Source organism: Portunus trituberculatus, chromosome 34 (assembly GCF_017591435.1).
Source record: "Portunus trituberculatus isolate SZX2019 chromosome 34, ASM1759143v1, whole genome shotgun sequence".
In the NCBI taxonomy this organism is placed as follows: Eukaryota; Metazoa; Arthropoda; class Malacostraca; order Decapoda; family Portunidae; genus Portunus; species Portunus trituberculatus.
This window is the reverse complement of record NC_059288.1, coordinates 4,254,317-4,266,816: the sequence shown is the minus strand read 5'-3', so window position 1 is coordinate 4,266,816 and position 12,500 is coordinate 4,254,317. Positions and strand designations below refer to the sequence as shown.

The 12,500-nt window shown below is 41.6% G+C and overlaps 1 protein-coding gene across 1 annotated transcript in view; it reads right to left on the bottom strand.

Moving 5' to 3' along the window:
- Positions 1 to 12,500, bottom strand: part of LOC123512638 (homeobox protein unc-4 homolog) — a 47,673-nt gene that overhangs the window by 11,104 nt on the left and 24,069 nt on the right. Inside the window, exon 2 of the mRNA XM_045269082.1 lies at positions 4,392 to 4,564. Within this exon, the coding sequence (XP_045125017.1) occupies positions 4,392 to 4,564 (173 nt within the window). The remainder of the gene's footprint in view (positions 1 to 4,391; positions 4,565 to 12,500) is intronic.

Below are 12,500 nucleotides of genomic sequence, written 5' to 3'. Positions count from 1 at the left end.
CAAAACGTGGAAGACAAGAAAAGAAAACAAAAAACACAAAGCATAGACAAACAAACTCAAACTAACGCAACTCAATCACCAACACACATTTTTCCTCCTTTTTAAAACACAAACTTTCTTTCTTCACATTTAATAAAGCACAAATGTTTTCCTTCCTAACTTAAGAAGACAAACTTTTTCCTGTCTTTCTAATAAACAACTAACAAACAACAACAAATTTTCTTCCTTCCTAAATAAACACTACAAAATTTCTTCACTTTTAACTTTACAACAAAATTTTCTACCGTCCTCCCTGATAAAACACAGATATTTTTCCTCACTTACTTAAGAAGACAAACTTTCTTCCTCTCTTTCTAACAAACAACTAACAAACAACAACAAATTTTTTCCTTTTTAAATAAACACCACAAACTTTCTTCCCTTTTAACTTCACAACAGCAAATTTTCTTCTTCCTTCCTGACAAAACACATATTTTCTTCCCTAACTTAAGAAGACAAACTTTTTCCTCTCTTTCTAACAAATAACTAACTAACAACAACTTTCTTCCTTCCTAAAATAAACACTACAAACTTTCTTCCCTTTTAACTTCATAACAGCAAATTTTCTTCCTTCCTTCCTGACACAACACAAATATTTTCCTTTTTTTTCATTGTTGGTCTTTATCTTATTATGTGCCTTTTTTTTTATATTTTTGTTGTCCTTATCCAGTTTTCCTCTTACATGAAAAAAAAAAAATTAGCAACACAAACTTTCTTCCTTCCTATCAAACACAACAACAAACTTTTCTTCCTTTGTAACTTCACAACACAATTTTTCTTCCTCCCTCTTTGACACGACACAAACTTTTACCTCTCGAACTTACCAACACAAACTTTCCTCCCTTTCTAGCAAATTTTCTTCTTTCCTAAATAAACTTCACAAATTTTTCCTTTCTAACTCAACAACACAAATTTTCTTGCTCCCTCTCTGACACAACACAAACATTCTCCTCTCAAACTCACCAACACAAACTTCCTTCCATCTAATCAAACACAACAACAACAGTTCTTTCTTTAACGTAACAAACTTTCACCCTTCTAAACGTAACACAAACTTCATACATAACCTAACCTTTCTATCGCAACACTGGCCCTTAACTTCCTTCGTCTCCTCAGCGCACCCGTCACAGCGACACTCCTGCAAACTTCATGCTAAACATAACCTTTTTATCGTAACACTGGCCCTTTAACACCGCCCTTCGTCTCCTCAGCGCACCCGTCACAGCCACACATACTCCCAGGTCCACGTCTCGCCACTCCGGCCCCAAGCAAACCCATACATTTGGCTCCATTGATCACGGGGAATGTGAGAGTGTACCACCACACCTGCTATCTGTCTCACCTTGCCTTGGAACTAAAAGGAATTTACATATATCTTGATAAGCGAGGGAGGGAGATGAAGTGAGAAAGTTATAGTACTAGTGGGAGTGGTAGGGTGGTGGTAGGGTTGTAGTAGTGGTGGTGGTGGTGGTGGTGGTAGTCTATCGTTTTTCTACTCTTTTTCTCTTTTGGTGAACGAAATTAAGAAAAAAGTACAGAAAATAGAAAAAAATGAGTATATTCTGTGTGTTTCAGTGGTGTTTATCAAGCAATGTGTTGGAAGTCTTTGTTGTGTGTGTGTGTGTGTGTGTGTGTGTGTGTGTGCGTGTGCGTGCGTCACAATCTAACATCTACACACAACCCAAACAGTTCAACAAGGCAATTAACGGAAGACAATCAAACCACACCTAAACTGACCTAGAAATCCCTCACACCTTTCCTCGACCCTTCTCCCTCTCTCTTCCCTCCATCCCTCCCTCCCTCCATCCCTCCCTCCTCCTTCCCTCCATTCCCTCCAGGTCCTCCACTTTCTTCCCTTCCTCTCTTAAATCCTCCTTGCCCTCGTTTGCACCATTCATTCCACCTCCTTCTCCTTCTCCTTCGTTCTTGTTCTCTCCATCATTAACCTCCGCTCTTCCATCCACTCTCCCGTCCACTCTTCCACTCTCCCGGCGGTAGAGGCGAGTGGTTCAGCGGTCCACGGTCCACCTAACAAAAAGTGGCGCCATTAATCAGCAAAGGTCTGTTTCTTACCTGAACAATTTTCCACCTTGATTCCAACGCTTGTCTCAACAACCGACTCACTGAACGGGCCTCTCTCTCTCTCTCTCTCTCTCTCTCTCTCTCTCTCTCTCTCTCTCTCTCTCTCTCTTAGTTCTATTTTTCTTGTGTTGCTGACAGAGCTTCGTGTTGTTGTCGAAGTGTTTAAGAGGAGGTGGAGGAGGAGGAGGAGGAGGAGGAGGAGGAGGAGGAGGAGAGAGGAGGAGGAGGAGGAGGAGGATGGAGAGCAGGAGGAGGGAGAAGAGAAATGCGATGTTGTGAGAGAAGTGTGAGGTGAAAGAAGAGAGAGAGAGAGAGAGAGAGAGAGAGAGAGAGAGAGAGAGAGAGAGAGAGAGAGAGAGAGAGAGAGAGAGAGAGAGAGAGAGAGAGAGAGACTAAAGACAGAGATGCTAACAGAAAGACAGAAGGACATTAGAGAGATAAAAAAAGACAGATTTCTTTCTCTCTCTCTCTCTCTCTCTCTCTCTCTCTCTCTCTCTCTCTCTCTGTATGTGCGTGAGTATGTGTGTTTTTGCTCGTTCTTGCCCCGAATAACAACTGTCGTGGTGCTTTGGGCAATAAGGAGAGACAAAAAGGCAATGAAAGGGAGAGAGAGAGAGAGAGAGAGAGAGAGAGAGAGAGAGAGAGAGAGAGAGAGAGAGAGAGAGAGAGAGAGAGAGAGAGAGAGAGAGAGAGAGAGTGAAAAAAGCAAGTGAATTAAGGAAGAATTTTTGAAGTAGATAAAAGAAATGGAAAAATAATTAAGTGAGAGAGAGAGAGAGAGAGAGAGAGAGAGAGAGAGAGAGAGAGAGAGAGAGAGAGAGAGAGAGAGTTGCTCCACTTTATGAATAATGAGAGATAGCAACTTGTAAATTCTCTCTCTCTCTCTCTCTCTCTCTCTCTCTCTCTCTCTCTCTCACACACACTACACACCTGCCTCTCACAACTCACTCCCACTCACACCTGTCATTAAGTCATCATTCTTTAAAGTCTCTCACTCACTCTCACTTCCTTACACCTGCGACTAATGACACGTGTTCACACTCTTATCTTCTCTTACTCTTCCACATCAACTCTCCTCTCACTCTCACATCCACTAACTCGCCTCTCACACCTGCTGCCTCGTTTCCCTCTCCCACCCTCTCATTTTTACGTTAACAATCTTTCACACCTTTGCTATTTATTTTCATCGCCTTATTTCTTGTTTCTCCCTGGTAATGTTGCTTTTTTCGCTCCTTCGTAACTTCGTTTTAGCTGCAGGAGTTGGTGGTGCCCTTAGAAACATCAATTGGAATATTCTAACCCCCTTCAGTCTCACGCAGGTTTTTTTCATATTAATTTGGTTACTATTTCATGATTTTACACGGTTTCAGAAACTTATGTGGGGATTAAAATAGTGAAGACTCTGGCCATTAATCGTTTGACCTCCATAGATCCTTCCTAATGCAATTAAAATCGTCTTATCATATCCGTACTGAAGGGAATTCTACTAACTTCATTTGTTTCATTTATATCCTTCTCTTAGCCTAGGAGTTGTTGGTATCCTTAAAACTATCCCTAGAGTCTTAAAATAGCTTCAGTACATTTTTTTTTTCTTCCACTAAGGGCTCTAGTAAAATCATTTCTTTCATTTGTATCCTTTTCTCAGCTTAGAAGTCGGTGGTATCCTCAAAAATATCCCTAGAATCTTAGAATGGCGTTTAGAAATACTTGCTGCAACATCACAACAGTCTTTCACCTCATTTTTTCCTCGTATAAAGAATTACACTATGATGCAGCGACGCCACAAAATATGTTAATCAGTCAATCAGTCAGTCAGCTAGTTAGTCAATCAGTCAATCAGTCAGTCAGTTAGTTAGTCAATCAGTCAATCAATCAATCAGTCAATCGGTCAATTAGTCAGTCAGTCAGTCAATCAGTCAGTCATCAATCAGTCAATCAATCAATAATTCAATCAATCAATGAGTCAGTCAGTCAATCAGTCAGTCGGTCAGTCAATCTCAATCAATCAATCAGTCAGTCAGTCAGTCAATCAGTCAGTCAGTCAGTCAATCAGTCAGTCAGTCAATCAGTCAATCAGTCAGTCAGTCAGTCAGTCAGTTATCCCACCACGTCCTTCGAAACACAACAAATACACTAACTCGTACTCTTCCCTTCCTCTTGACCTTATCGTGTTGCTGTGTCACTCAAACCTCACTCATTCACTCAATCCTCCTCTCGTGGCCACAGGAGACCACCGCGCCCCGAGACTCCCTCCTGCAGGCGGTACTCACAGCGACTCTGCTTTCGGTGAGGCCCAGACGCATGGCGAGGGCTTCCCGCATGAACACGTCAGGGTAGTGGGAGCCCTCGAACGCCCGCTCCATCTCCTCCAGCTGCCATGAGTTGAAATTGGTGCGTGAACGTCGCCTCTTGGCTGCCGCGTCGCCGTCTGCGTCGTCTGGGTCTGTTTGGGGAAGAGAGAAAGGGATTATTGCTTCTACTGTGTGTTTAGTACCTGAGGGAGGTGGTGACGGTGGTGTCTTGTGTCTGGTGTTGAAATTGTGTTGCTGTCTTGTGTTTGATGTTATAATGGTGTTGCTGGTTTGTGTGTGGTGTTGAAATGATGTTGCTGGTTTGTGTTTGGTGTTGAAATGGTGTTACTGGTTTGTGTGTGGTGTTGAAATGGTGTTGCTGGTTTGTGTTTGATGTTGAAATGGTGTTGCTGGTTTGTATGTGGTGTTGAAATGGTGTTACTGGTTTGTGTGTGGTGTTGAAAGGTGTTGTAGTCTTGTGTTTGGTGTTGCTGGTTTGTGTATAGAAGTAAGATCAGATTGTGGGTTACTGTTGTGTTTGTTACCTGCAGGCGGCGGTGAAGGTGTTGTGCTTATCTTAGCTAAAATGAAGTTATTAGTTTATTGGCGTGTTTGTTACCTGCAGGCGGCGGTGAAGGTGCTGTGCTTATCTTTGCTAAAATGAAGTTATTATTAGAATCTCAATAGTTCCTTATCTTTTGTTCCTTGCACTGTGACTCGTTTACCAGAAGAAGGCGGTGAAGGAGTTGTCTTCTCTTATACTTGGTGGTAAAATTGAGTTATTCGTCTCCGTTTACTTAAAATCATGCCTTATTTTTTTTTTTTTTGTATAATTTTCCTTCTATTCATTGACCGCTTTACCTGGAGGAGGCGGCGAAGGTGCTGTCTTGTTCTGATTAAGCTGTTTCGTTCTTTCTCCCTTTTTTTTTATCCCCATTCGGTTTATCTTCATTGAATTAGCTTATGTTGTATTCTTCTCGCTCTGCTTGGTATACTCTCGTTACTTTGTTAAATTCTTCATTCTTTTGTATTTTCTCTGCTATTTTCGTCCGTCTCTCTCCATTGGGTTTCCTGAAGGAGGCGTGAAGATACTGCCTTGTTTTCGCTGTTAAAATCAAGATATTAGTTTATGTGTAAAGTAAATCGTTCGCCCTTATTTATTTTCCTTCCACGGTCCCTGGTTCACCTGAGGAAGGCAGCGAAAGTGGCGGGTTGTGTCTGTGTATCTCTCGCTGTGAAAATCGAGTTATTAGTTTACGTTTATGTCAAATCGTTCATTTTTATTTTTTGGGGGTATTTTTTCTCTCTCTCTTTTCCGTTTCCCTTCATTGAATTTCCTGCAGAAGGCGAGGAAAGTGACGTGTTGTTTTTGCTGTTGTTAAAATCATGTTATTACTTTTCCTTCCAAGCGAAATCGTCAATTCTTTCTTAATTTTCTTTGTTGTGTTTTCCTATCTTCCTTCATTGGATATCCTGTAGAAGGCGGCGAAGGAGTTGCCAGGTGCGACTACGTTAAAATGGAACTATTATTAGTTTCCATGTAAACGAAGTCGGTAATCCTTTTTAATTCCTCTTATCATTTCCCTCCCACTCCCTTCGTTAACCCTTTCAGTACCATGACGCTTTACCATATTCATTCTCCTTACTATCTGATGATTTTATGCAGCTTCAGAAACTCATATGGGGGATTGAAATAGTGAAGACTGTGGCCATTAATCTTCTGTCTTCCGTAGACCCTTTCTAATGTCAATAAAATGGTCTAATCGTACGCTAATCTCAAAGTAAAAATGTGTTCCAGTATTGAAGGGATTAAAATAGTGAAGACTGTGGCCATTAATCCTCTGACCTCCATAGACCCTTTCTAATGTCAATAAAATGGTCTAATCGTACACTAATCTCAAGGTAAAAATATGTTGCAGTTTTGAAGAGGCAAAATTCTCCTGAAGAAGGCATTGAAAGACCCCTGAGTTTCTTTGTAATTTTTCCTATCTCCCTTTATTGAATTTCCTGAAGGAGGTGCTGACGGAGTTACGAGTTTCTGTTAGGCCAAATGGTTCCTTCTTTTCCATTTGCTTTGTTTTCCGTCCTTCCTCGCTCATTGAATTACCTGAAGGCGGCGGCGCAGGTGTTCATTAGCTGCCGTTGTTGTTAAGACCAAGTTATTAGTTTGTATTTACCGAAAGTGCCTCTTGTTTTCCATTTTCTTTCTCCTCAACAGGCCCTTCCGTCCCTCGTTTTCCTTTAGGGACAACACGAAGGGCGGGAGGGAAGGAGAACTCGAGGAAATGGAGAGGAAAAGAAGGTTACTATTTTTCTTCTCTTTTTCTAGATTTGATTTGATTTTCCTTCTTTGTCCTTCGAAGAAAATTTTGTGGAAGAGAGAGAGAGAGAGAGAGAGAGAGAGAGAGAGAGAGAGAGAGAGAGAGAGAGAGAGTAGTAGTAGAAACGAAAGGAGAAAAGTAGAAAAAAGGAAAATAAGACTAAATTATCCTGTCCATTAGAGAGAGAGAGAGAGAGAGAGAGAGAGAGAGAGAGAGAGAGAGAGAGAGAGAGAGAGAGAGAGACATTATAAAAGAAACGAAAAGATAGAAAAAAAAAGAAAATGAGACAAAATTACCCTTTCCATGATGAGAGAGAGAGAGAGAGAGAGAGAGAGAGAGAGAGAGAGAGAGAGAGAGAGAGAAAGCAAGGACGCCATGTATTGTTAAGCTGCTTCCGGTCTTACGCCAGGGACAGACGGCGCGATGCTGCTGGTTGGTTTCGTATTGGGGCGGAAATCATAGCGGACACTCACCCATTATCAGCCTCTGACCAAATAAGAAGTGTCGGTGTAATAAGAGTCCCGCAAAGTACGTATTATCTGATATTCCGCCCCATTTTCTTTGCAGACGGCCGTGTTCGGGGGTAACTCCTCCAAACTGGCTAATATTATGACGCGTCGCCAATCTTTATCGGTGATTTGTCGCGTGGTGTGTTGAGATGGTTGTGCTTGTGTGCGTTTGTTAGGTGGAGAGTATTGGGTGAGTGTGAGGGACAGACGGACAGACAGACAGATGGGAGGAAAGACAAGCAAGGAGGCAAGCGAGCGAAACAGGAACAAGAACTAAAAATTTAATAACTTCATTCCAAAGATTATAATATTTTCACGCCAACATCTGCGTCGCGGTCACTGCTCAGGGGGAGGAAAGAGGAGGGGCCCTACCCACACCCCTTACCCCTTACCCCTGCACCCACTCACACACACACACACACACACACACACACACACACACACACCCCCAGGGGCAAGGCGGCACATCAATGAAAAAACAAGTGACAATATAACCACGACTGACTGACCACCACCACCACTACCTGTACCACCACCTCCACCTCCACCACCACCACCACCACTACTACTACCGCCGGTTCAGCTGACAGGACCCAAAACAAACGTGTATTTTTCCGTGGCAGCATTTACCCGGCGTGTTCGTGGGCTGCTTGTGGGGGAAGCATTTAATCAATATCACTTAAGCTGCGGAATTGCATCTGCGGAGTGGGTGAAAATAGCGGCGTGGGAGGAGGAAACAGCCGCAATGCATTCCCGCCGCCTCGTCTGAACGGCTGGCTGGCTGGCGGCTCACGGTGTAAATAACTACCCACCCTCTCATCTGCCTCAGAGTCGGCGGCCGGGGCGTTAGAACGAGTGTAATTAAACTGAATAACAAGCTCGGTGGTTGGCGCTAATTCGTACCCACACCTTGGAATCAATTAGAGGTGTAGCGTGGAAAATAACATAGCGTGGGTTCCTAATGCTGGGTTGCCGCGCCGCCACGGGAGACGCCGCTGCCTTGATGTATGGTGCGTAATGAGTTTGTGATACGCGCTCTCTCTCCTTCACTCTCTTTCCCTTGTATCTCCGCCACTTAGCTCTCCACTCACCCACGCCACTTACCCACGCAGCGTGAGAGATGGCAAGACTTCACGTGTGTGTGTGTGTGTGTGTGTGTGTGTGTGTGTGTGTGTGTGTGTGTGTGTGTGTGTGTCATGCTAAACAACGCACCAAAGCTCAAAGGGAATTTATTCAAGGAGTATGTGAAAAAAAAAAAAAATGGTGGTGATTGTTTGTTTGTGAATAGAAAGGGGTGGGGTGTCTCTCTCTCTCTCTCTCTCTCTCTCTCTCTCTCTCTCTCTCTCTCTCTCAATAAAAGTAAAAAAAAAAAAATCATAATAAAAAAGTTGTGGTAAATTTGTTTATCACGCACTGGACAGGAGACCATGATGAGGAGAGTACCCACATCCCTCTCCCTTCCCTCTCCCTTCTCTGTCCCTTCCTTCTCTCTCTTTGAAGCAGACGCCATGAATCAGCTCGCTCTAAAAGGCTCACATCAGCGCGTCCTAATTGCCGTAATGAATGACGCTCGGGTCTTGAGACGTGAGAGACGCTGGCCGGAAGCTCCAAAGGTAAGTGGAGCAGAGAGGAAGTTATCATCATCACACAAGAGCTACACGCCTCGCTATGTCGCCCTTAACCCACACTCACTTCTCCTCTTCCCGCCTAATACCTCACTCTCTTCCTCTCTCTAATTCGTCAGCTTCCTGCCCCTTCTTCACTCCCTTCCACTGGCCGCTCTCTGCTGAAGGAAATTTTGTCTGTTTTGGTTTGTGTCTCGCGTTTCTTAAAGGTTGAAATTCGTAGTTTTAGTGTCTTTTTAGTGTTTTTTTTCGTTATTTGTGTTGGGTGTTTGTTAAAAGGTAAGGATATGGTGATGGAAAATTTGTCTGTGTGTTTTTTTATTCTCTCTCTCTCTCTCTCTCTCTCTCTCTCTCTCTCTCTCTCTCTCTCTCTCTCTCTCTCTCTCTCTCTCTCTCTCTCTCTCTCTCTGCCAGTTGAAATTCTTAGCTTTGGTTTGGTTTATGATTTGTTTTTTTTATGATGAAGTCAGTGAAGAGGATAAATTTATGGGTTTGTGGGAGGGAAACCTAATAATTTGAGTTTTAAGTTTCCATCTGCTTCTCTCTCTCTCTCTCTCTCTCTCTCTCTCTCTCTCTCTCTCTCTCTCTCTCTCTCTCTCTCTCTCTTGTGTCCGTATGTGTTGAAATTCATAACTTTGCTTTGGTTTATGAAGGAAGTCGGTAAGGTTAGCGGGTTAGCGGAAGTTTATACGCCGGGAGTTAATAATTTGTCGTTCACCGCAGTTAGATAGTGGAAAGATGAGCTTTTTGAAATATACATAGAGGGCGGTTCACCTCACTCCCAGACACGGTGTTGTGTTTAGATTTGTTGATCTTTCTGTCAGTGGAGGATTAGAAATGATGTTTTGTGAATTGAAAGACAGAGGAAATGGAATAGGAAAAAAAAAAAAATAAGTGGCTTGCCAAATAGTCTCTTACTTCCCTCTCAAATATTGCACTTAATTTGATGTTCTTATTACGTCAACGGAAAACTAATATTGATGTATGTGAATAGAAATCATTTAAGAGGACGTGGTAATTTTCTGGGCCACTGATATTAAGTAGTAAATAAGAAATGTGAAATAGAAACGGTTTTACTTTCGTCAATTTATATTTTATTCATTTGCGCTAAGGGAAAATTGATGTTGATGTCTGCGAACAGGGAACATTGAGAGGACCTGATCATTTGTCGCCCATAAAAAATAAATAGTAGAAATAAATGGTTTGTGAAATTGAGCGTCATTTTCTTCATTCTCAAACGCATGATTTTACTTAACCTTTTTTATTTATTCTCTCTTTTTTTTTTTTTTTTTTTTTACTGAGACCGAAGGATTAATATTGATGATGCAAATAAAAAACATTGAGAGGAATCTGATACATCGCCGACCACTGACACTGAATATTAAGAAACGGTATCTATGACAGTCACATTAACTAACGAGTGAGGGAAATGAAGCTAAAGAAGTATATACTGTGAATGAAATATGGCAAATGCGTGAGCTAACTAGTGATAGTATAAATGCTATTATTGACTTATCTATTTCATTTATCTTAATGTTGTGAGATCTATTATAGATTAACTCACTAATGATATGACTAAATATATGTAAAAGTATTTTTCTATCTATTGTTAATGAAATATGACAAGTAAATGACTCACTAGACAAACTACCTCATCTATTCATATATCTTAATACAGTAAGATCTGTAACACTACATTAACCAGCACGTTGGAAAAAAGTAAAATCTATGTTAATTATTACACATGTCAAGTGCATCAAGTATTGAGTGATATAATGGTTGTTACTAATTATCTCCCATTCATTTATTCACCTCACTGCAGCGAAGCATGTAACAACTGCATTAGCTGAACGTGGGAGAGACAGAAAGAAGATTATTATATATTGCAAACCGATGATTTATTACTCTTAACATCGTAGTAAAGGAAAGTAAAGGACAGGAAGTGTTTTGTCGAGGAGCGCTGCCGTGACTCGAGCCGGCCATTGCCTCGCCCCAGGAAGGCTCGAGACTGCGAACCATCACCTGAAACACTTGTGCTGCCCAGACTACCAACTTTCAATAGGCTTTAATTGAAGAGATACTGGTTTTCAAGAGCGTTTCCATGGTTCTAGTGATAGATTAATAATATTTGTACATTATCATTATCATTATGGTGTTTAAAACGTGCTAAGCATCTTTGTAGTTTTGAAAAAATGTCGTGGTGAGAGAGCAGTGTTTCAGAATAATGATCTGTTTGAAACGCTTTGCTCTGTTCTTTCGACTATTTTTCTAAGACCACAGAGATAATTAGGTTCTCAAGACTGTTCCTCGTATTAGAAATATGGAAATCTTTTCAATCTGTCACCTAAACTGCAAAAGTATCCTTAACCCCTCAATACTGGAACACATTTTTTACCTTCAAATTTGTGTATGATTAAACCTTTAATTGACATTAGGAACGGTCTATGGAGTTCACAAGATTATCGACCACAGTCTTCACTATTTCAATCCCCACACAAGTTTCTGAACTATAAAATCACCAGACAGTAACCAGAATGAATATGGAAACGCGTCATGGTGCTGAAAAGGGTTAAATATACAGATCACTTCAACTGGAGTCTGTAGATGAGTGGAGCTACAGAGCGGAGGTGTTGCAGAAATAGTTTTTTGTCTGAAACGCTTCGCTCTTTTACCTCGGCTATTTTTCAAGGCCACCGAGATAATTAACAGTTCTCAAGACTGATCCGCGCGTTAATGATATAGAAATTTAGCTGATCAATCACCTCAACTGTAAAAGCATCCTTGAAAACCTGTATCGCTTCCACCAGACCATTTTGAAAGTAGCGGCGGTGCGGAGCGGAAGTGACTTAATACAGATCTATTTGAAATGTTTCTCTCTCTCTCTCTCTCTCTCTCTCTCTCTCTCTCTCTCTCTCTCTCTCTCTCTAATTTTTTCCAAGGCCACAAATTAACCGGGTTTTTAAGATTGGTTCTCGTGTTAGTAATGCTAAAGTTTTATCAATCAATCACATGAAAATATGTAAAAACTCAATAAAACCAGTGTGAGGTGTGGAAATGCTTCAAAATAGATAACCTTGATGGTCTCCAGTCTTGCTTCGCGTCACAGATCTATTTCAAATGGTTCGCTCTCTCACCTATTTTTTTTTTTTTTTACCAAGGCCACAAATTAAAGGGGTTTTTAAGACTGCTTCTCGTGTTAGTAATGCTGAGGTTTTATCAATCAATCATCTTTAATATATAGAAACTCTTAAAAAACAGTGTGAAGCGAAAAAAAATGCTGCAAAATATAGGTAGGCTTCATGGTCTCGAGTCCTGCTTCATCTCACTGTCTCGAGCAGGGAATGAACCACAGCCTCACTCATCTCTCCGTCACCGCCGCTGCTTCACGTAACACCACTGCTTCACGTAACCTCACGTAACGACGAGACCATAGCGTTCCTGGTCCGTCGCCATTCGCATTACGTCACTGTCTGAACTGTGAGTAACTTCCTAAACTAACCTAACCTAACTATAACTAGGAGGGTAAGTACGCGTCTCTCTCTCTCTCTCTCTCTCTCTCTCTCTCTCTCTCTCTCTCTCTCTCTCTCTCTCAGTAGTTTGCCTGTTGTTACTAGCTGAGAGAGAGAGAGAGAG